The sequence below is a fragment of the Grus americana genome, chromosome 12 (genome assembly GCF_028858705.1).
Source record: "Grus americana isolate bGruAme1 chromosome 12, bGruAme1.mat, whole genome shotgun sequence".
Classification (NCBI taxonomy): domain Eukaryota; kingdom Metazoa; phylum Chordata; class Aves; order Gruiformes; family Gruidae; genus Grus; species Grus americana.
In genome coordinates, this window is record NC_072863.1 from 11,840,963 (window position 1) to 11,862,694 (window position 21,732).

A 21,732-nucleotide genomic window follows, 5' to 3' on the forward strand; every position below is an offset into this window, starting at 1 on the left:
TTAACCCTGTGGCAAACATGATTTCACTGGTGCAAGGGTAACGGTGGTGACGTCTATGCGGGGAACACGGTCCCCTCCTCTCTGGGACCTAATCTAAATTGCTTTATGAGGGGCCAGCAGGTAGACCAAAGCCTCCTGCTCCTTGGGGGACAGGGAGCCAGGGCAAGGGGGTCTCCAGGCGGCCCTGTGCTGTGGCAAAGCAGCAGTGGGGTTATCTCATCTCCAGCAGTGGGACGTCAGAAGGAGCACGGTGGTTAAAATGTACTTGCTCCTTGGTGGGCACCAGGGCTGTGCTGCCTGCGCCTCCTCTCCTCCTGCCGTGCCACCGGCAGCCTATGCAAGCTGTCATGCTGCTGCTGCTGTGCAGGGTTGCAACCACGCACCACATCCCACTGCTGCTGAAGGGTCGTGTGGAGCAGTCTTGGCCCCTGTCTGCCCATCCCTTGTGGCTTACCAATGTCTCACTGGTGGCGTTTTTCCTCTCAGAACAGCCCCTTGCAAGGACTCCCAGGCTCGGGACCTGCCTGCGAGACCCCTCTGCAGCTGTGTTGGGGTGCTCAGCCTCCACTGTGACCAGCAGCTGCCTCTGGTGCTCAGGACCGTATTACCCCCTGGGTGCTGGTGCTCACAGCATCCTGGGATGGAGATGTGGTGATGCTGAGGCTTTCCCCACCACCTGGGGACCTTGACATGCACCTGGGGGCAGCGAATCCCCCTGCGGGCACCCCAGTCCCAGTGATACCTGCACCCTTGGAAGCTAGCAGGACTGGAGTGTGTGTGTATGTGTGTGTGTGTGCTGCCTGCTGTTAGCCCCTGGGGAGCTGTGCTTGCCCCTGCTGGCACCCTCACAGTGGTGGCACATGGCAACCACCCAACATGGTGGCCCAGGGACAAACGGTGCAGGGAATTGACACCTTCCATCTCCCCCTGCCCGGTCCTCCTCTAACAGCACTCCCACCCACCTGGGCTCCTGGGTGGCAAAGCCATGGGGTGGAGGGGACACAGGCCAGGGCAAGGACTGGGGGCACCCTCTGCACTACGGACTCACCATGTAAGTAAGCACGGCCCCCACCACAGCCCACCCTGCTGGGGGAGCAGCCAGGGCCCCTCAGTTCTGGAGGAAAGCTCAGCCACAGCTTGGCTAGAAACACAGGTTTATTGTGACATCGGTTTGCAACCAGCACTCAACCCCCCCAGCAGTGACTCCAGATCCGCATGGATGCCCTGACCCCCCCTGTGATGCCTCTGTGGCCAGTGGGCTGGTCCCTGGGGACACAAGCCCACCCATCCCAATCCAGGCAGGCTCACTGGGGATGTGGGCTGGGATCCCACTGTGCCAGGGGCTGCCTGCAGGCTGGCAGCACGAAGGAGAGAACAGAAGCCGGATTCGGGGTCCTTCACTGATGTAAGCCACCAGCTGGGATCTCTGAGCAGTCACAAGGCTCTCAGGATCCCTGGGGAGAGAGTGGCGTCAAACCCCCCCAAGCATGTGAGCGAGAGGGCTGAGCATGGGAGATGCCACCGCATCCTCCTCTTACGCTCCCTTGGTGCCAGCCTGGATGCTTTGGGGAGCCAGTAGAGGTGCTGGCCTGGTTCCCACTCGCAGCTGCTACACGTATCCTGTCAGGTTGTAGGAGTTGAGCTCGCTCTTGGTCTTCTGTGTCTGGCTGATGGAGGGCTGGAGGCTCTTGCCTGCCAGCAGCCGGGGCTGGTGGCTGCTTGTGTAGGTGGCTGTTGGGTCCCGGGCAGGGCAGGAGGTGCTGAGGACGAAGCCGCCAACGAGGGAGAGGAGGGAGGAGATGATGCCCAGGTAAAGTGCCTCCCCAAGTTCAAACTTCATGCTGTCGGGGAGGATGGGGTTGTGGAAATCCCGCAGCACCACATGGATGTTCCACACCATCGGGATGAAGCAGAGCAGCCCCCCAAGGATGAAGACCACGCCGCCCGCCACTGCCACCCGGTCCTTGCCTGGTGAGCCTTGGCTGAAGACAGTGCACCTCATGCCCACGACGGTGAGGAGACAGGCAAGGGAGGAAATGACACAGGAGCTCACCATCAGAGCTTGGGCCGCCTGGATGTCGGTGGGCAGGTTGAGCAGGGAACTGTAGATGTCACACTGGGTGATGCCTGTGCTGTATGTGGCGCACTCCATCCACAGCCCCTTGGTGAAGCTCACAGCTGTCACGATGCTGGAGCCAATGTAGGAACTGGTCTTCCAGGTGGGCAGCAGTGTGGTTGTCAGTGTGCCAATGTAGCCCAGGAAGGCCATGGCATAGCCCAGCAGTTGGAGCCCCATGGAGACCATGGTGGGAGCTGGCTGTCACCTCCCCAGGGCTCACGGCTTCTCACCCAGCTCACCAGCAGCTCACTCCCGTGCTTACCTTTCCCATGGCCCTGCTGGTGGCTCCGCTCGCCGCGTTGCAGCTCCACCCCACTGCTGGGAGTGCTGGTTTTGTGCGGGCACTGGCACGTGGGTGGGAGCCAGGGGGAAGAGAGGTTACCTGCAAGAGTGGAAAGCAATCCCTCCCCGATTAACAATTGACCAAAGCCTGTGGAGGAGCGCCAAGCGCCCTTTCACCTCTGCTATCTGCCTAGCCAGACTTCAGAGACAGAGCAGTGCTGCCCGGGAAGGATGCCAAAGCCCTCCCTTGCACCGGGGCACAGGCAGGGATGGAGAGCCGGCCGCTGGCAGGGGGAAGGAGCCTGCATCCTTCCTGGGGGTCCCTTGTCTTCTGTGGCGACCTGAGCCAAGGAAGACAAAAAGCTATGGCTGTGCCATGTTGTCTGGGACCTGTCGGAGGCAATTTCAGGTGGTGACCCTGAAGCTCCCACAGCAGAAGAAGAGGGATTGCACCTCGTCCCCATCTGCACAGGGCTCACCCAAGGAACCTGCAGCCACCCATCACCCACCCTGAGCTGCCAAGGTGCTGGTGGGACAAGGGGATGTGCCCACCTGAGGTTGAACCATGGCTATCAGCCTTTCTATGCTGCTGGGGACAACGATGGAGTGGGATGCATGTGACAGTGATGCCTGCATCCCCAGGAGAGTCTGGAGGACCATGGAGGGCAAAATTACATCAGGGCAAATCATGCTGGCAGCGCCTTGGGGATGCTTCCCAGGAGCGCCCTGGCCGAGTGGGGTGACCCATGCCTCGGTGGGATGAGCACACCAGGGTGCAGCTCGTGCTTGCTGCTTCAGGCAGAAGTTTTTCTGCCGGTGCCATCTCCTGCCTGCAGTCCTGGGCATGGGGGGGGGGGGGGCGGCATTGGCAGAGGCAGTGGAGTGGGGTGGTTTGTTTTCCCTCTGCCTTGTTTCAAAATTCCCCATCCTTTGGCATCTTGCGAAACCAGACTGAGTCTATGCCAAACCACGCCGACACCATGGCTGGCGGCCTCTGGCCCTGGGAATACTCCCGGCTGAGAGTGCTGCCATGGACCAGTGCCTCTGTTTCTCTCCCTGTCACCCGGCTGGCAATTCGAATATTTGGTACCAAAGTTTCCCAACTTTCTGTCTCCTTTCCTGTGCACTAACCAAGACCTCCTGCTCTGTCTCAGGGGTGTTGCTGCAAAAGTAACACCTGGGGTGCTTGGGGTTCTGGCTAAAAGGCACGGGAGGGTCATGCTGGAGCTCTGCGGTACTTACGGAGGCAGCTGGAGACACAGCATGGGACCGAGGGTGGCAGCGGCCAGGGGTCACATAGGACCGGAGATGGCTGGTTGGGGCAGGGCGAGTGGCTGGGGCCCCAGCGCAGGGGATCAGGGGCTGTGAATTGTTTAGCTACAGCTTTGCAAAATCCACTTGCAAATCTCAGCCTGGATCAGAGGCTTATTGCAGATCAGAATTAAACCCTTTCAGTATTGGGAAGGACTGGGGAACTGGGATGCCTCATTTTGCTTGTTGTCTATTAATTATCAGAGTAGGTTTGCCTAAGTGGCTCAGGTCTGTGGCTTGCTGTCACCTTTCTGGCCAGCCTTGGTGGCCAGCAGGTGACCGTGTGCCACCGTGTCTGCTTTGGGCTGCATTGCCTGTGCTGGGGCCAGAGGGGCAGTGAAACGCTGGCAGGTTGAACTCCCTGTGCTTGCAGGGTGAGCTCGGGCTTTTGGTTCACTCGTCCTGGCCCTGCTTGTCCTCTGTGGGGTTTGTTGTTGTAAGACTTCTGGCCCAAATGAGGAGCAAATGGAGGCAGTAATGAGGGCTGTGCTGGCCCCGTGCCCCCTCCTGCTTGCTGGCTGCTGCAGATAGAGAGGGGCAGGGAGGGCCCCTGGTGACAAACTGTGCTCGGAGCTGAGCAGGGTCCAGCCAGCATTTGGACAGGGGTGTTTGGATGCTGATAGCAGAGCTACAGCAGGGACCATTTGCTATTTTCTTTCCTTGTCTCAAATTGAAACCCTCCCAGGAGCAGGAGGTGACCTGTCTGCCAGTAGCACCTTGCTTTGAGCACTCGAGCAGGAGCAGCAGGCAGGGATGGGATGTGTGGCAGTGCCAGGGGAGGCCGAGCCTTGCACGCTCATATCGAGAAGCTTTTCTGTACCTCCTGATATGGTCCACATCTCAAAAAGCCAAAGGAGAGGGCAGGGAGCACAGGCAAGTGCATGCTCTCCCCACTGTGCCAGCAGTGTGGGAACAGAGCCTGGTAGCTCCCTGGGGCAATCCATGCGGGGGGCCTGGGTGCCTGAGCTGGACCATTGCCCTGCCCATGCCTGGGGTCCACCACTGCTGTCTGTCTTCCTTCCCCGTCCTCTCTTGAGCATCCCATCACTTGCCTCCTGGTTGCTCTGTGCTTGCCACCACTGCACCCCATCAATGCCCATCACCGTGTCCCCAGGGCATGCCCATCACATGGTCCTCATCATGCCCATTGCACCGTCCCCATCACAAGCCCATGGCATGCCCATCAGGTTGTCCCATCACATGGCCATTGCACTGTCCCCATCCCGTGCCATCGTGCTGCCCCAGCACTCCCCATCCTCTCCCCACGCCCCCCCCCCCCCTTATGCAAATAGCTACAAAGAGCACTTAATCATCCTTGTTAATTGTCTCTGCTGTCCCCTGTTCCCCCCTGGGGATTTTCTCACAAATGGTGTCTAACTTTTCCCTTCTGTGTTTTGCTTTTCCACCAGAGATTGCACCTCCTCTGCCCCCAGCCTCCCCCCTCCCCAGTCCTCTGTTTACACAACTGGGACAAATTTCACACCCTGGGCACCACTGTCCCTGCACCCCCAGTCCCTCACTCCCCTGCCCTTGCCCCTGCCCCGAAGAATTTGTGAGTCACTGGACAGGGCAGGGCTATAAAGGTGTCCTCACCAAGGGTCTGCAGCATCAGAGGGAACACTGTTGCCTGCCACCATGGAAGCTGCTGCCCGTTGTCTGCCTCCCCATGGGCTCCAAGTGCCCGGAGCCGATGCCTGCCCAGCCCTGGTGCTGCAGCAAGGGGGAAGGTACCTGGGTGCTGTGCAGCCTGCGGGGAATGGGGAGGGTGGAGAGGGCAGGGAGTGGGTGGAAGGTGGGATGGGGAAGGCTCCAGCTGGATTCAGATGAAGGTTGCGTGGCTCCTTGCTCTGATGGGGACCTCTCTGATCCCAGCAGCCACGGGTGACAGAGAGGGTGCAGAGCCTGGGGAGCAATGCTGGGTGCTCCCAGGGATGCTGGGGGGTGTTGTAGCGGGGCAAGAAGGACACCTGCATGTGCCTGGCACCCCAGCCATGCACCCAGGCAGGGGCTGAGCCAGGCAGGTGAGACTGGGGGTGCGTGGCTGTGGTGGTGGGGGAGCAAGGCAAGGGGGAGCAGGCCAGGGTGGGCGGCTGTTGCACTGAACCTGCTTTCCACACCTAGATCCCTGCCTCCCTGGAGACCGTGGCTGCCCCGAGCAGAGGAGGGAACTGGGCAGCAGCAGGAGCAGATAGACACTGTGAGTTTTACACTCCCTGCTGGGTGCCCCCAGTTTCCTGCTGGCAGGGTTGGGGTCTCTGACAGAAAACCATCCTCTCGCCCCAGACTCCTTCACCCTGGCAGTGTTGCAGGGCAGCACTGTGCCCATCTCCCCTGGTGCATCACCCCTTGCCCCACAAGCCACGCAGCCTCGCCAGGGCAGGGCCTGGTAGACCCACCTGGGCAGCCACGGCCAGCACAGCTGCACCACGGGGGCCTGAAAGGGCCGCCTGTTCCCAGGCCTGGCGGGCATTCCTCAGAGGGTTAGTGGGATGCCTGGGCACGAGCTTTTGAACACGACAGGGAGATTACACTGGCAAAAAGCCCGTCAGGGAAGGAGGTAGATGCCAGTTTCCTTTGCGGGGGTATGAGGACCTAAACCCAGGGGCAGAGGACAGAAGGGCAGGATGACCCCGCAAGGGTCTGCCAGGTCTGTGGGGCATCACCCCTGCCAATGGGAGAGAAAGGTTCCTGCCTTTGCTGCTGGGGGTGGGTCCCATGCGCCCCCTGCCACCACGCCAGGAGGAGGGGGCAGCAGCAGCCCCAGTGCAGTACCACCCCAACTGTGTGTCCTCAGGCTTGGACTCGGGATGCAGCGGGGGACGGCGGCCCCGACAAAACACTGGCGTTTTTCCACCACCCAGTCAGGTACGTCCCCTGCTGCTGGGCATCCTGGTTGGGCCCGAGGGCAGCAGGCAGGCAGCAGCTCTCACCCTGGGTCTCCCCAGCAGGATCCTCTGGCCCAAGTCCAAGTCCTTTGACTATCTGTACGGCATGGGGGAGAAGCTGCTGGAGAACTTCCCAGTGCAGGCCACCCTCTGCTTCTACGAGGACTCGGGCAGTGAGGAGGAGGAAGAGGAGGAGGAGGAAGAGGAGGAGGAAGCAGGGGACATGGCAGCAGGTCCCCAGCCACAAGCAGGCAGCCCTGGCAGGCCGGTGTGAGGGCACAGTGCATCAGGCAAGGGCAGGCCCGGCAGCACCAAGGAGGTGCAGGCAGATGCCTGCCCTGCAGACATCATGTGGACAGGCAGCGGGCACAGACCCTACCGCCCGGGATCACCGGCACTCGGGGGTTGCGCGACCGCCGGCCCGGCTCCGGCTCCTGCTCCGGCTCCAGGCCGCCCGGCAGCCCCGCCTCTGGCTCGGAGCGCCGCGCCGGACAGGGGACTACGGCTCCCAGCAGCCACTGTGGCGGCTCCCAGCAGCCACTGTGGCGGCTCCCAGCAGCCACTGTGGCGGCTCCCAGCAGCCACTGTGGCGGCTCCCAGCAGCCACTGTGGCGGCTCCCAGCAGCTGTATCCCTCTCTCATTGGCTACCAGTCTCTCTTGGCGTGGGGGAAGAGCGTGTAGCCCCGCCCACTGCCCCAGCTCTGCGTTTCTATTGCAGCCGCGGGAGGAGGAAGGCGGTGCGCGCTGGCGGCGGGGTCTCGATTGGCCCAGGGGCGGTGCCGGGGCGGGAGGAGGCGGAGTGGGGGCGGGGCCTTCCCCTCAGTCGGCGGGAGGGAGCGGCTGCGGCGGGGTGTGAGGTCGTTATGAGGTACGGGCGGGGCGGCGCTGCCCTGCCCTTCCCTGCCCTGCCTTGCCGGGGGGCGAGGGCGACAGTGGCCGTGGTCATGGGGTGAGGGGGGCCGCGGGGCGGCAGGCAGGGGCATGGGGCGGGACGACAGGAGCTGTGGGTCGGTTATGGGGTGCTGGGATGGGCGGGGATGGGCTTGGGTCGCGGAGCTGTTAAAGGGTTTCTGGGTGTTTGGGGAAGAGAAAAGCTGCGGAGGTGGGGTGTGTCAGGGGGGCAGGGGGTGTGGTGGTGGGGTTCGCCTGCGACTAGAAAGCCCAGCTCAGTTGGGCAGGCTCACATTTGGCTGATGGGGCAGGTGAGCTGGGTAGGGGACCCTGCAGGGGGGTGGCACTAAAGCGTGGGTGGAACTAATTTGGACTTGGGTTTGGGGAAGGCAGGGCTAGTGCTGGGATGGAGGGGCTGGGGCGGAGGCTGGCTGGGGGCAGTGCGAGGACCGGCCGTGTGGGGTTGGATGGGATTCGAAGGCTGTTTTGGGAGGGTGAGGCATCCTGGCACCCCACGGGGACCCTGTGGCCCCTGGCAAACAGAGCTGGTGCAGCCTCTTCTCCTCGCTGTGGATCTTGGCATGGAAAACCCCAAATATTGCTAGGATCCTGCTGAGCGTCTGGCAGCTGTGCCTATGTGATGCCGGGAGAGCCAGCAGCCTCTCTCCGTGCTGTGGCACGTCACTGGCATCTGTGGATCCCCCTGACCTGTACCTGTACCCCTCAGCCTGGCAATGAGGTGCTACCTCCCAGTGCGCCCCCCACGCCCGCTCGAGGTCTGCAGAAGACCGGCACTGCGCACGCACCATATTTTACCAGCACGATTTCCTCCTTTGGCATCGGTGATGGGAGCGAGGGTGGAGATGGGGGGAGCCCTGGGGAGACACAAATGTGTGACTGCAGCATCCTCGCTCTCATGGCTGCATTCCTCGCACCTCCTCACAGTTGCCTTAGCAACCTCCTATCAATGGGGTATTTATAGAGGAGGTGAATGCGTGTTGGGAAGCCGGAGGGGGGACCAGGACTGGGTGGGCATCTGCTAGGTCAGCCTCCAGCTTCAGGCATCTTTTGGCTTGTGCGGAGGTGGGAGGGATGCTGCTCATCTTGGTGTCAGCGTGTGCGGTGGTCCAGCTTTTCCTGCTCAGTGGAGCCAGGGGAGGTAGTTAGGAATTCGCATGTGGAAATGAAAATAAATGTCTGGGATGTCTGTCCTTCTTGCAGGCATCACTCGTGCTTGTAGGCTTGTGTAGACCTGGCTTATTGTTGCACTGGAATAAACTATCTCTGAGTTCTGACATTGTGTGCATTGGCACAGATGCTTAGAAAAAAGTTAAGGATAAAATCTTCCTGATGCATTAAATGCGTTGCCTGATGTATGACATGAGTTATGGAGCTAGGGGTCCTGACAAATCTGGTCTTGAATATCCTTATTTCTGCGTCTCTCTTCTCATGTCTATCAAAGGGGGAGAATGCCTGTAACAATGAGGGCAAGTTTTCCATGCTGTGCGTTCTTTTGTCCTGTGGGTTTGGGTCTCCTTGTAAAAACTGATGACAACAAAAGCAGGTCAGGTAGTCCCTGCTCAGAGCTGATGCAGCCTGTGGGGGAATGCTCCTATCTGGAGGCCTCTCAGCTGCTCTCATATCCCCCAGAACAGCTCAGAGAAGCGGAGTTGGGTGTGCAGTTTCTTGAGAAAAATCCTCCTGGTGTGGGTGGTGGGGCACAGAAGGCGGCAGACCCCTCCTGTGTAATTCTGGTGCTCTGCCGCTTTCCCTCACTCCTGCTTAAACTCCAGACTGAGGTTTGAAATCCGAGTTTCATAAACCGTTGGAAATAAGCTGCTTTCTGCCTCTGGAGACAGCTCCAGGCTTGCTTGGCCCGTTGCACTTTTGGGGCAGGAACCTCAGAAACCACAGGAAACCCGATGTTGGCAGGGAGAGGTGCTACATTTGCTGAGAAGGTGGCTGTTGGTGAGATGTGGTAGTGCCTGCTGTGGTGGTGTGCATCAGCCCTTCTGTGTGTCTGGATGCCTGGCTTTTATGTGAAATGACAAATGTATTTCTAGCCTCACTGGCCCCGTGAACAGCCCTGTGCTGTCCCTGACCTCGCTGCAGCTGAGCGTATTCAAGTGCTTTTGGGATAACTCTCAATATCTGAAGTCCTGGACCTAGGATCAGCATGTGGTTTAGTTCCTGCTGTTTCTAACCACGTTTGCTCCTTCATCCGCAATAAATCCCTGTAGAAGCTGGTTAGTCCTGTCCCCTCTGTCTCCTGACAGAGTTGTGGCTTCATCACACAAGGCAAGAGGAGATGAGTTTGCCCAGGATAGTCTGATCAGTGGAGTGTCAAGCACAGGAAGAAGACAACAGGTGAAAAACAAGTGAAACTCCTCCTGCAAGCAGAGAGGGATGTACTCTGCTTCTGCAGGACTTTGTTTCACTCTTGTAGGGTTTCATTTAGTTTAGTTTTGCTTTTGAAGCACAAAAGGTGCTTTTCCAGCTGGAGAACTGTTGTCCTGGGTGTGCAGGGAGCTCTGTCACTCTTGCTGCTGCCCTTAGCTTGGCCTAACAACCTTTAGGAGAGGCACATCCTTTTCTTTCCTGCTGTGTAGTCGGCTTTATGGCAGTGGAGAAAACGGCCCTGTTTATTGCAGATTGTGGGTAGGAGTTGCAGAAGTGAGAACTGGCATGGCTGTGAAGTTGATTTAAAACTGGATGACTGCTTTACCTGTATCCATCAATCTCTTCTGAAAGGGAAGAACACCAGGCTGCTCCCAGCAGCTTCTGACACGCAGGTCACCTTTGCTGATGAGATATGCTGACTCTCCTTCGTCCACTTTTTCCCTTCTTACTTTACTTGTCTGCAGCCGTCTGGGCTTCTTGGGCAGGGCCCTGGCCCTCCCTGGGCTGGTGCAGCACAAGTATGGCAGAGACCTGCCCCAGGCTCTCAGAGAGCCAAGGGTGCCCTGAACCCCTCTGGTCCCTCCAGCCATGTGATGAGTGGGGAGGCAGTGTGAGTCCTTGGCTCTCTGAAGAGGTACTGCTTGGCTAGGAACTGTCGTGGGTCCACCAGTCAGCATCCTGCTTTCTGCATGAATCTGACCCTGGGTGATGGAGGTCTTGGGCTTCAGGGGGTGAAATTTAAGCTGTCAGTGACTCTCCTGTTTTCTTCCCTGCAGGTAGGCAGGAGCCCCCTGTAGCTGAGTGAGGCAGCATGGCAAGTAAGTGTTCCCCAGTCAAGAGCGGAGAGGTGGCGGTGGTGCTGGAGGAGAGAAGGGGGATGTTTGGCAGCCACCTCTCAAGGAAGGGGTGTCTATGCTTTTTGGAGGGTGTTATTCTCTGTGGGGAGCAGATGCCATCGGCTGTTATCCCTGGATGAGGTCTGAGGTCTGGCCTGACTTATCCTTCTCTCTCCCCTGTGGAAGGTGGGAGTCAAGAGGAAGTGCTGAATGGCTGACCTTTCTGGGACTCCCCATATGCTGCAGCATTTCTTTATTTGCGTGATGCTTGCTGTGCAAGGCAGGCTTCCCTGAGGCTCTTTGGACTGACTGGCCTCTGCAAGGGTTGCCGGTCTGCGCCGACATCTCCTAACAGTGGTGTTCCTCATGGCCCATGATTTGCATTCCACAAGCTGTCCATCCTGGGGGCCACACTACCTTGTAGCCTGGGTGGCTAGTGGCACTGGGGCTCTGCATTCCCAGTTGATGAGCAGCTGCCTAACTCAGCCCCGCCAGGAGCTCATTGCGTCTTGGCATCTGAAGGAGTGCCTGGCAGATGGGGCTGCTTGGGGCCAGTGGCTAAAGCTGGGCTGAGACTAGTGAGGGTGCAGGGTGGAGGATGGCCTATGGTCTGTGAAAAGCTGGACTCAGCCCTCCCTCCTCGCTTTTCTGGGCAGCCTGCATGGGGGTTGCACGCACCAATGTGATGGGAGCTTGAGGAGGATGATGGTTGTGAACGGGGAGATGTAGAGATCTGGCTGGGATTTGGTCAAGGTGTCACCAGAGCCAGCTATGACGGTGGAGGCAGTAGCCACACTGGCCAGGAGGAGGACGACCCCAGGGATGACAGGTATGCCTTCTTTCATTATCTGTGCTGTGCTAGGTGGGGCAGGGAGCGGAGATCTTCAGGCAGTGGTTTTAATCTTCTGTTAATGAGGAGGGTACCCAGCTGGGTTCCTGCCTTCCTCCACTGCTGCCTTTTCTCCCTCCCAGAGCTCAGGTGCTGGCTCACCAGCACTTACTGGTTATGGGAAATGTCCCCGTTGTGGTGACCCTGACATGCTGGAGGTGGATGTGGTGGTCAGCGTGCTCACCATCGTGCTCTGGCAGTATGCAGCCCTGGCTGTCCCTCTGCAGACACAGCCACATGTCATTCTGCAGACAAGCAGCCCTGGGGGTGTCCCCACACACTGGGCAGCATAGCTGTGGGGTACTGATGTGGCCAAGTCTGCTTGTCACCAGGGGCCATCAGCACCTCAGGAAACCTAGCAGGGATGTAGTGAAGCCAGCCCTCACTCTTGCTCCCCCTGCCTAAAGCTCTGATCTTTCCTGAGCACCGGTTCTCCAGCTGGTGTGGGAAGACTTGGAGAGGCACAAGGGGTCAGTACTGAAGCTGCTGGGCCTTGGGAAGTCCCCTGTGCCCTGTGGTTCATGGACAGTACCTGCTCAGGTGTCTGCTCTTTGTGTCAGTTGGGGATCCAGGCTGGAGATGAGAGTTGGCAAGGCTCGTTTCCTGAAGGCCGTTGGTTCTCTGCTCTGGTCCCCAGGTGCGTGGGAGCTCCTTGTACTTTCCCTGTAAAAGAGGGGAGGGAGCAGTGACTTAGTGTCTGCTATTCTGCCATTTCAAGGTCCCTGAGGGAAATTGGATGTGGGGAGAGGCACACGCCTCCATCGCAGCATGCTTTCAGTCAGGACGTTGCTCGTGATGCCTGCCTGCCTGTGTGTCTGTTTTTATTTTCCACCATAGTGGCTGGTTCAGCATGGCAAAGCAGAGAAGGGGTCAAGTGACTGGTATCTGCAGGGATGGAAGACCCTGACAGTGAGATCTGCGGCCAAGCTTGCTGCACCAAGGTGTGCTGAGGAAGTTGGAAAGAGGCTCAGACTCAAGTGCTGAGGTGGGGAGCGTTGATAATGCAGCCTGATCAAGGCGGGAGGCAAAGGAGGTGAGGCCAGACTTCTCCAGCAAAGGATGGGACATTTGTGGAATGGATGGTGCCTTTGTACAATTTCATCTCGTTCTGGAAAGGCTCAAGAGAAGGTTGGCCTGCCAACCTGCTCCCTCTCCAGCGAGGATTGCCCTCCTCAACTGCAAAAGCCAAGGCAAGCTGATCCCAGCCTTACTGCGAGATGCCTTCTGTGTCTCTTGAAAAAGCTTTTTCGATTGTCCTTGTAAAAAAAAAAAAAAAAAAAAAGGTTTGCATAATAAAGTCGATTCTGAGAGGAAGTCTCTGACTCACATCATTAATGCTGCTCTTCTTTCACACCTCAGTGGTTCAGCCCTCTGCAAACTCTCTCACTGAAGCAAGCCATTAATAAATCACGGGGGGGGAAAGTGCACCTACACAGCACAAAAAGAGCACAGTGCCTCCAAGCACGGGATGGTGTAGCACAGTAGTAGTTGCTTATGCCATGATCTTGTCCCTGCCTTGACATTTACAAATACTCTCACAAATACCTTCCTGTATTGTTTTAGGAGCAAGATACATGGAAGGTAAAGCAGAAGAAAACCTGCCGGTCTCTCTGGTAAAAGGCTCCCAATGAAAGAATTTGGTAGCTTTTCACTAACTGTTACATTTGATCTTCACCAACCTCCTTATTGAAGGAATATTGCTGTGTTACAGCCAAACTGGTCTAATGGGAGACTCCAGCTGTCCCCTTGCCTCCTTGTCCTGTGTCTGTTGATGTTGCTGCAGTTTAAGCTGGTTCATCTGGTTGATCCAATGGAAGACTGTGCCTGAGGAGGCAAATAGGTTTCTACAGATCAGCCAGCTGAACTGATTCATCTTTCTCAAGGGAAGCAGCATGATTATATGGCTTGGTGGGAAGAGATGGTGCCAGCCTACAGCTGAGTGTGTTGAGCTGCATTACAGAAACACTGTCTTATGAAATGTGCGCATGGGATGTTTGGATCCTGGAAGGGTTGTGGTTTGTGTGGTGTTTCTGCTTTCTGGGCAACCACTCATTTGCCTCTCCTGTGATGCTGTAGGTCCTGGTAGGTACTTGCTCCCTGTACCCCATGGAGGTCTCCCTCCTGCAGAATATGGAGGGGAAGAGGCTTTAAAAGGGCTATGTCTCTTGCAGGCAGGAAGGTGCTGTTCCTGCTCGGTCTGGCTTCCTGACTGCATGCTCTGTGGGAAGATCTGATGTGGGCAACATAGCATCTCCAAGGCTTTGGGAGCAGAGGAACGTTTGTGAGGTCTCTGCACCAAAATGCAGTAGGGATGAGAACGTGATGCCATGTGAGGAGAGGCTCAGGCCCCTTTCAGTATCTGACTCGTGACCCCCTGTGCTGTCCCCGTGTGTTGAGGATGTTTGCCCTTGGTGGGCCTGGGAGAAGACACAGTGGTTTCTCTGGGATCTGAACACAGTCCTTGAAGCCACCTGGGCTTGCATGAGCCCACAGCAGCTGGCAGCAGGGACACCAACTTCTAGCAGGCTGTCTGCTCTCCTGCTGGGGGGCTGTGGAGGTGTGAAGCAGGAGAGGAGGAGACTCTGGGGTGATGCACAGGGTCACTGTGGAATGATGTGCAATGCACTATGTGTTGTGAGTCCATCTCAGTGCTGGCCTTGCGTCTTGGCAGAGAAGGCTGGTTCTGCTCCCCAGCCCTGCAGGGTCTAGCTCACCTGGTGGGATCTTCCTTGCCCTGCAGCAAAGGGCCAGCAAGGTGAAATCCCATCAAGGGCAGGAGGTTGAAAACAAGTCTTTTTGGAGCCTTCTGTCTCTTCTTCAGCTGCCCTGTGTGGTCTGCAGCTGTCGCTTCCAATGTCTTTAGCATCTCAGCCCTGCTGGAAGGATGCTCCTGATGCCTTATGTCTCTGGGCAGATTCAAAGAGCCCTGCACCCCTCTGCGTATGCTCTCCCTCAACGGGCACTCTGCTGTGCTAACTGAATTGTACCCCAGGGCTTTTGGTGTTTGGGCTGCCTGTATCAACAAAATCCTGTGGGAAGCCAGGTGGGAAAGCCTGGCTGGGCAGAGGCCAAGTGTGGGATTGTCCCTGCTCAGCATGTCTCTACCTTGTGTGTTGCAGTGTTCTTGGGGGCCAGGAATGCCCACTCGATGCTGAAGCGCTTTCCCCGAGCCAACGGCTTCCTGGAGGAGATCCAGCAGGGCACTATCGAGCGGGAGTGCATTGAGGAGGTCTGCAGCTATGAGGAGGTCAAGGAAGTGTTCGAGAACAAGGAGAAGACGGTGTGTTTGTCCTGCCCTGCTCCCCAGTGGATGTGTGAGGGCTTACACCTTAGTGGGCTGGGGGCAGAGAAAAAAAGCACAGGGGGAACAGCTTCTGTTTGTCCTCTTCCTTCTGCAGGCAGCATACTGTGGCCTAGCTTTCCAGCAGGACTTTCCCTTCCCAAGCAATGCCCTCACCTTGGCATTGCCAGGACACCCTCCCCACAGCTGCAGGTTGAGCTGGCACTCCCATGGCATGTATGGGAAATTTGTGCTGTCTCTCCAGGCTGGGGTTGGTGTTAGCCAAATTTCTCCCTGCTTGGTGCAGGAGCTGTTGGCCGCTGTTGATGGATGTTCCCTTGATCTTTTGTGTTGGTTCCCACAGCACCTCAGATGCTTGCACCCTGGTGAGGATCATAGGGGACAGCCAAAAAACTGCCTCTTTTATGGGCCTAGGGAGGGCAGTGATAATTGCTGATGGTGGTCAGGAGGTGCTTGTCCCACCTGCAGCGCATGACAGTTTCTTCTCTGTTCCTGCTGCAGATGGAGTTTTGGAAGGGCTACACCAACTCTGTCTACTCTGTCAAGGACCCTGGGCACAGCACAGAACGTTCAGATGCTATGTACGTGGTGGTGCCCCTCTTGGGAGTGGCTCTTCTGATAGTCATCGCCCTCTTCATCATCTGGAGGTGCCAGCTTCAAAAGGCTACCCGCCACCGCCCTTCCTATGCCCAGAATCGTTACCTGGCCAGCCGAACAGGACGCAGCCTCCCCAGGGTTATGGTGTACCGGGAGCAGTCGCAAAGCCAAGGGGAAACCCAGTATCAGCGAGAAGCAAGCAACCGTGTGGCTGGAGACAGGAGAGCTGGGGGTACCCCCCAGCAAGATGGCACCCTCTACCCACCAGAACATTCAGTCTCTGTCCTCTCCAGACTGTCCAGTGCCACCCCTCCACCTTCATATGACGAGGTGACGGGCCACCCAGAGAGCAGCAGCGGTGAAGAGACCAGCATCTCCGACAATGACCCACCACCAAAGTATGAAGAGATTGTGGCTGCTGCCTCTGTCACGGGCAAATAGCGGGTCTGCCTCCCTCCTGCCTCTTCACACACACTCATGCTCACCCCTCTCCCTTTGCTGTGCCCAGGACCCCCTTTGGGTGCCAGTCAGCACCCCATCTCACCTGCTGGTGCCATCACACAATAGCCTTATCCTCCTAACCAAAAATAGCTGTCCCCAAGTGGGGTGAGGCTGGGCTGCAGGGATAGCTCTGGAGCCAGCCAGCCATCTCCTGCCCCTCACTCCCTGCTCACATAAATGCTGTAGCAGCTAGAGCAGAGCGGCAGCTTGTTCCTGGCTCAATGCGGGGGTGTCCCCATGGTGCATTTGATTTCCTTACTTCCCCCTCGAACAGACATAACATTCTCCATGATTAAAATGGCCTCACTGCCTCCCTGGGGCACTGCTCAGCCTTACCCCATATCTTCATCGGGTCCCAGTTTGCTGCTTGGGGCTCTGATTAGGAGTTGGGGATGCGGGAGGGGTGTGGCAAATTTCTATCCATCCCCACAGTCAGTGTCCATGGTCTGTGTTTGTGGAAAAAGTGCCTCCCCCGTGTGGATTTGCTGCAGGTGTGAGTGGGGAGCTCGGTCCATCCCGCGGTCCCTGTAGCAGCATTTGCTGTCCAGAGATCAGGGAGAAGCAGTCAGTGAGGTGCTCTCTGATCTCCTAGATCCCTTTGGAAAGCAGGAAAGGCTCGTGGTGGTCTTGTATGTGAGGTAAGTAGCAGGTCCTTTCCCTGATGCTCTCCGCTTTCCCCCTGTGGGGGGCAGGGCACCTAAGGGTCTGGCTGCAGCGGAGCTGGCTGATGGGGTCATCTCTGATCTCGAGCCAAAGGTGGTCCCATGGCTTTAAGTGGTGGGGATGCTTCTCTTTCCTGGAGTGTGGCCTATCTGGTGTCTGCCCCAGAGGTGGGATGTTGGCACAGGGAGATTGCAGATGGGCCAAACGTCCCCTCTCCTGACCCTGAACCTCTCTGTCCTGCCTGGCCTCTCTCTTTGAGGCTCTTTTTCCTCCAGAACAGGTAAAGGGGAATGCAAGACTCCGCTTTCCTCCAGGCCTGTTGACAGAGGTGGCTGCAAAGGTGAGAGCTGACCATGCCACAACCCGGCAGTCCGGGTGGGTTGGGAGCAGGGCCAAACTGTGTTGTGCCTGACCACGGGGTGATTGTGGTGCCAGAGCAGGGCAGAGCCAGGTGCTTTGCTGTGGGACCAGAGTGTCCCCCTTTCCTGGGCAGCTGCTTTTGGGGTCCAAGCAATGGGGCTGTCCTTTCCAGTCATGTCTGATGGGTTAAAAAGGGCGTTGTGCTCACCCACCCCGCAGGGGTAGCACAGAAACTCCCAGCACTGAGACCCCTTGGTGTTCACCCCAGCACCAGTCTCTCCACCAGCACTGACAGGCTATTGGACATCCATTGGCTGCCTGCACCATGCTTGGTCCCAGTGATGCTCTCACAGCAGGTACCCTCAGCCCAGAGCTGAGGCTTGCCCAGCGTGGCCATTCCTGGGGCGGGACACGTGGGGTTTGCAGCTGCTGGCACCTTGTCTGTCCTTTCCCAGGCCTTTACTCTGCCTTTCGACCTTAGCAAATCAGGGTTATGGGAAGACCTGACAGCGAGCATTGGGGACAGAGCCTGGAAAAGACCAGAGGGAGACAGAAGGGTGCTCTGCATCCTCTGTCTTTGATGCTCAGTCATTATCTCTACAGTTTGTATTCTGTAAAACTTGGTATATTTCTGTGCAAAAGAAAAAAAAAAAGGTATTTATTAAAAAACCCTCACTGAGTGGCACAGGGTGGCTTTTTCCCACAGAGGGAACGTCTCACTGGGAACAAATGGATTTCCATCTCGTGGGAGTGCTGGGGCTCAGCTCTACGAGGGGATGGAGACAGCTGTGGGACAATAGCACTAATACCCGCCCCAGGCACGGCTGCAGCACAGTCCCCAGTGAGGAGGGGACCATTTCTGGAGATCTGGTGTGTGCTGCTGTGGGACTGGGAACAAACCCCACACATCCACTAAGAGCCTTTGAATTCTCTGGGCATGTGGCACAACTCTTGGTGAAAGCTGGAGTGTGTCCTGTGAGCCCTGACCAGTTGGTAGGTGAAGTACAGAGGAATTTCCTAAGATCTTTGAGAGGATTTAGGTGCACAAGTTGTCTTGCTGTTCCTCTGTGTGCTCCTAAACCTCTTAGATAATCCCCTTTAAATAACAAGACTAGGGCAGCGTGGGATTTATTTTAAGCCATTTCAAAACCAGATTTTACAGTCAGGTCTTGGACCCCGTCCCCATTCAGAATTGTTTAAAACTCATTCATCCCAAATGGATCATTTTATCGCTCAGGAGTCCGCTGAGAGGCAGGAGAGATTAGGTCTGGCACAGCTCAGTGCTTGGTTGGCCACTGTCTCTGCTCCTGCCAGGGCTCCCATGGGGACCTGCTGTGGCTGGGACTGCCACAGGCAGCAGAATTGGGGTGCCAAGAAGAGATAGGATGAGGCCTCGCCTTGAAGCGTGGGTTGGTTTGCCTGCAAACATCCTTAGGCTGCGTGTGGGGGGGGACGGGGTGTCTGCTTCTGTCCCCCGGTTTTGCCCCTGACAAGAGCAATCCTTTCGCTCTGGCAAACTTTTCCGTCATCAGTGCCGGGATAGGCTGACCTGCGGGCGGGGGGGCGGGGCCGGGCCGGGCCGAGCGGTGCCCCCTGTACCCGGGGAGGCGCCGTGCTGACGAGTCGCAGCTCGTTAATTACCTCGGCTACGGCTTTAAGCGCGGCGGGCGGGCCGGCCTGGCCGGCACCGCCCTAGTTGGCAGCTGGCGCGGCTGTTTGCTGGTCTGACTGTTGCCTTGGACTGAAAAAAAAAAAAAAAAAAAAAAAAAAAAAAGTAAGTGCCCCCCACTCCTTCCCTTTGCAAGCCGCAAAGCCGGTGGGTGCCGGAGCCGCGGACGGGGCTCTGCGGGCGGCCCCGGCTGGGGAGCGCGTCCGGCAGCGGGAGGCGCTGGGGCGTCGTGTCTGGGTCTCCGGAGCACTTTGCTCCTCAGCGGAGGCCGGGGGACGCGGAGGGCAGAGGGGTCACCCCGGCTCTGCGTGGCCGGCTGCGCTCTGCGGCTTGGCCGTGGCAGGCGGCAGGACCTGAGCCGGTGACAACAGCCGTTCCCTCCCCGTTAGCCCCTCTGCCGTGACACGGTGCAGCCCCAAGCTGAAGGGCGGAGCAGCGAGCGAGGTCAGCTCCTCTAGCAGAGGGCTCACGCCAGCACCCCATCCTGAGAGGTGAAATGGGGGTGCTGGACCAGGCTGGTATCCCCGCCTGCGTTGTATGGAGCATCCTGGGCTCGGGAGGGACGGAGAGAGGGAGGCTGTGGGGTTTCCCTCCCCGACGCAGATTTTTCCGGACTTGCAGGACTTAAACCTACTCACAGGCTTAGTGTGCCGGAAATTCCCTGTCGCTGCAAATGCAAAAAGTGCCAAAGCGGGGGCTGAGCGTGGGGGGTGTGGGGTGTGTGTTGCTTGGCAATAGCTAGAAAAAGCCCTAAAGAAAGTTAAAGGAGGAAATCCAGCTACTTAAGCATTTTGCTCGTATGGGTTTTGACAGCTGATTTTTTTTTCTTTTCTTAATAGCTTAGTCTCTCAGAGCCTGCTTCTCACTCCCCTCCCATCTCTCTGCTCTTTGGGAGCTGCTGCAGATTCGTAGGTGAAAGTGAACCCATCTGCCCTCTCCAACTTTATTGTTATTAATATATGCTGGTTTCCCAGAGAGCAGGCTGAGAAAGCAACACAGGGTGTTGGCTCCTCTAAAGCACAAAAAATGTGAAGGAGAAACTTGGTGTTCTCCGTGGTTGTGGACCATGGGGCTGGGTGTCTGACACAAGTTTCTCCTGTGGGACTGATATCGCTCTGGGACCATCTCAGGACTTGTGGGACCATCCCAAGACTTACTGCCCTGCTCCCGAGTGGGGCTTCCTGCAAAAATCTCCTTTCTTTCAGGTTTTGGGGAGAAACAGGGTGTGTGTATGCGGGGGTGTGGGTGTGTCTGGGGGGGGGGTGTGTGTTGTGACACCCATGGGTTGGTGTCACCCATGCCTGCGTTGGGTCTGTGTGGGGCAGCCAGGGGCTGCTGTGCCCCCTGTGCACAGTGTCTCCAGCAGCGCCTCTGGGGCAGACCCGGTTACAGAGACTGGGATCTCACCTCTGTGTGGCTGGAAGCAGGAAATCGCTGCAGCTGATGCTGGACGAATTTCTGTCTCTTTAATTAAAAGGTTTTTAATGACAGAGGAGGAGAGAGCAGTGCAAAGCAGGTGATCACTGGAAGTGCTGGTTATTGTAGATGTGGAGCCGGTTCTGCCACCCTTGTGTAGCTGGAGTTACAGGGCCCAGCTGCTGCAGGGGACAGGATCGGTGGCTCGGGAGCCATGTCTCCTGGGGTTCTTTGGGCTTTGGGAGGTTGTGCTGCTCTCCAGGGATTTCGCCCTGCTCCTCTCCCCTGGGTGATATCCCAGGGGGTGGCAGGAGGCTAGGGCAGGCCAGAGGGTCCGAAGTGCCCGTAGAAGCAGCAGCAAGGGTGGTGCTGGGCAGCCCTGAGTGGTGTTGGGCAGCTGTGGCTGCTGCTGGCTGGGAGCAGCCTGGTGGGCTGGAAATGCAGCGTCAGAGACCCAGCTGCTAAATATAGTCCCTGGTCATGATCAAAGAAGGCAGGGCCCCTGCATGCTCCTGCTCACTTGCCTCCTCATGTTTCCAGCCCCTTCAGCTTTGAAGAGGAAAACCTCTCCTTCCTCTGGCTGTTTGGGCTGTGCTGGAGCAGGCAGTCTCCTCTTATGGTGGAGATTTTGACCTGGAAGCAAAGGGGGACCTTTATGGGCATGGCGAGCTCAAAGAGCTGCAGCAAGGAGGGTGCAGGGGGGCGCATGCATGTGGCACATCTGGGATGCTGGGGCAGTGCTGGGGTCTGGCTGGGGTCTGCCAGCTTTGGCAGCTCTCACTTGTTGGGATTTTCTCCTCGGCTGCAGCTTTTTGAGAAAGAATAAAACGTGCATATGATGGGAGCCAGGAAGGTGTTTTTTTGTTGGCTCCTCTCCCCAAAATGTCTGTTGATTACCCTCTGCTCACATCACTCAGTGAAAGTGTTGGGACATTGTGGCCCCAGAGCACTTCTCACAGCCCTGGGACTTGGCAAAGGGGAAACTGAGGCATGGGGCAGTTGTGTGTCCTGAGGAGCTGCAAAGTCCCAGATAACATCTGCGTCCCATGTCCTGTTCCTGCTGTTGGCTGCCCCCAGGAGCAGTGAGAGCTGGGGACTGTCACCCTCCTTGGTGCCAGTCCCCTCCTGGGAGAGAGACCCGAGCCGGTGCTGGCCTGAGGGAGCTGATGTACACTTTTCCCTCCTCCTCTGAGAGGATGGTTCAGCATCTGGCAGCTCTCAGAGCAAAGTCTATCTTGTTCAGCTTGGTGTGGGTCACTTGAGGAGATCGGTTCTGGATCAGGTGGGGAATGAGGTATGGCCCTGAGGGATACTGCAGTGAAAGTATGGAAAAAGTGTTTAGTGCTCAGTTTTTCCTGTGGTGACCTGAAATCTTATCACCAAAATGTGTGTTTTGTTTTTAGAAAACCTGATTTTTTTCTTGAAGGTGTACGAACACAAAAATGTGCTTCCAGCCCTCCAAAAAACTTTACTTCTGGATGGAAAAAAATTTAATTTTTTTTACTAATTTTTAGAGTATACTGAACTGCTCTTCTCCCACAGATGTGCTAAACTGTTGCCCTTTCCTTGCTATCAACTGAGGCAATAGGTGCTAAGCTCATGCTTTGGTCC

At 57.2% G+C, this 21,732-nt stretch overlaps 3 protein-coding genes across 11 annotated transcripts; 2 read left to right on the forward strand and 1 right to left on the reverse strand.

The window, feature by feature from the left end:
- Positions 1-1,144: 1,144 nt before the first annotated feature.
- Positions 1,145-2,461, reverse strand: CLDN2 (claudin 2). The gene has a single exon (XM_054839838.1). The coding sequence runs from the start codon at positions 2,303-2,305 to the stop codon at positions 1,610-1,612; it is 696 nt and encodes a 231-aa protein (XP_054695813.1). The 5' UTR covers positions 2,306-2,461; the 3' UTR covers positions 1,145-1,609.
- Positions 2,462-6,022: 3,561 nt separating this feature from the next.
- RIPPLY1 (ripply transcriptional repressor 1) lies at positions 6,023-7,078 on the forward strand. Its single transcript, XM_054839856.1, has one exon. It carries the CDS (start codon positions 6,428-6,430, stop codon positions 6,869-6,871), a length of 444 nt encoding a protein of 147 aa, XP_054695831.1. The 5' UTR covers positions 6,023-6,427; the 3' UTR covers positions 6,872-7,078.
- Positions 7,079-7,404: 326 nt separating this feature from the next.
- On the forward strand, positions 7,405-17,714 carry PRRG3 (proline rich and Gla domain 3). 9 transcript variants are annotated; one of them, XR_008579037.1, is made up of 5 exons: positions 7,405-7,466; positions 10,666-10,707; positions 11,382-11,554; positions 12,175-12,251; positions 12,452-12,928. XR_008579037.1 is itself a non-coding variant. In XM_054839834.1 (4 exons), the coding sequence occupies exons 2-4, from the start codon at positions 10,701-10,703 to the stop codon at positions 15,951-15,953; spliced, it is 705 nt and encodes a 234-aa protein (XP_054695809.1). In that variant the 5' UTR covers positions 7,405-7,466; positions 10,666-10,700; the 3' UTR covers positions 15,954-17,714. The 9 variants fall into 9 exon arrangements, 3 of the variants coding, with proteins under 3 accessions (XP_054695809.1, XP_054695811.1, XP_054695810.1); XR_008579035.1 differs by lacking the exon at positions 12,175-12,251 and having other exon boundaries at positions 10,912-11,554; XR_008579034.1 differs by lacking the exon at positions 12,175-12,251.
- The last annotated feature ends 4,018 nt before the right edge of the window (positions 17,715-21,732 follow it).

What these genes read in the sequence shown, in the direction of transcription:
- CLDN2 (XM_054839838.1), bottom strand. Translation starts at nt 2,305, where the DNA reads ATGGTCTCCATGGGGCTCCAACTGCTGGGCTATGCCATGGCCTTCCTG.
- RIPPLY1 (XM_054839856.1), top strand. Translation starts at nt 6,428, where the DNA reads ATGCGCCCCCTGCCACCACGCCAGGAGGAGGGGGCAGCAGCAGCCCCA.
- PRRG3 (XM_054839834.1), top strand. An exon ending in TCGAGAACAAGGAGAAGACG is followed by an intron (nt 14,895 to 15,416) that starts GTGTGTTTGTCC and finishes TTCCTGCTGCAG; the next exon opens with ATGGAGTTTTGGAAGGGCTA.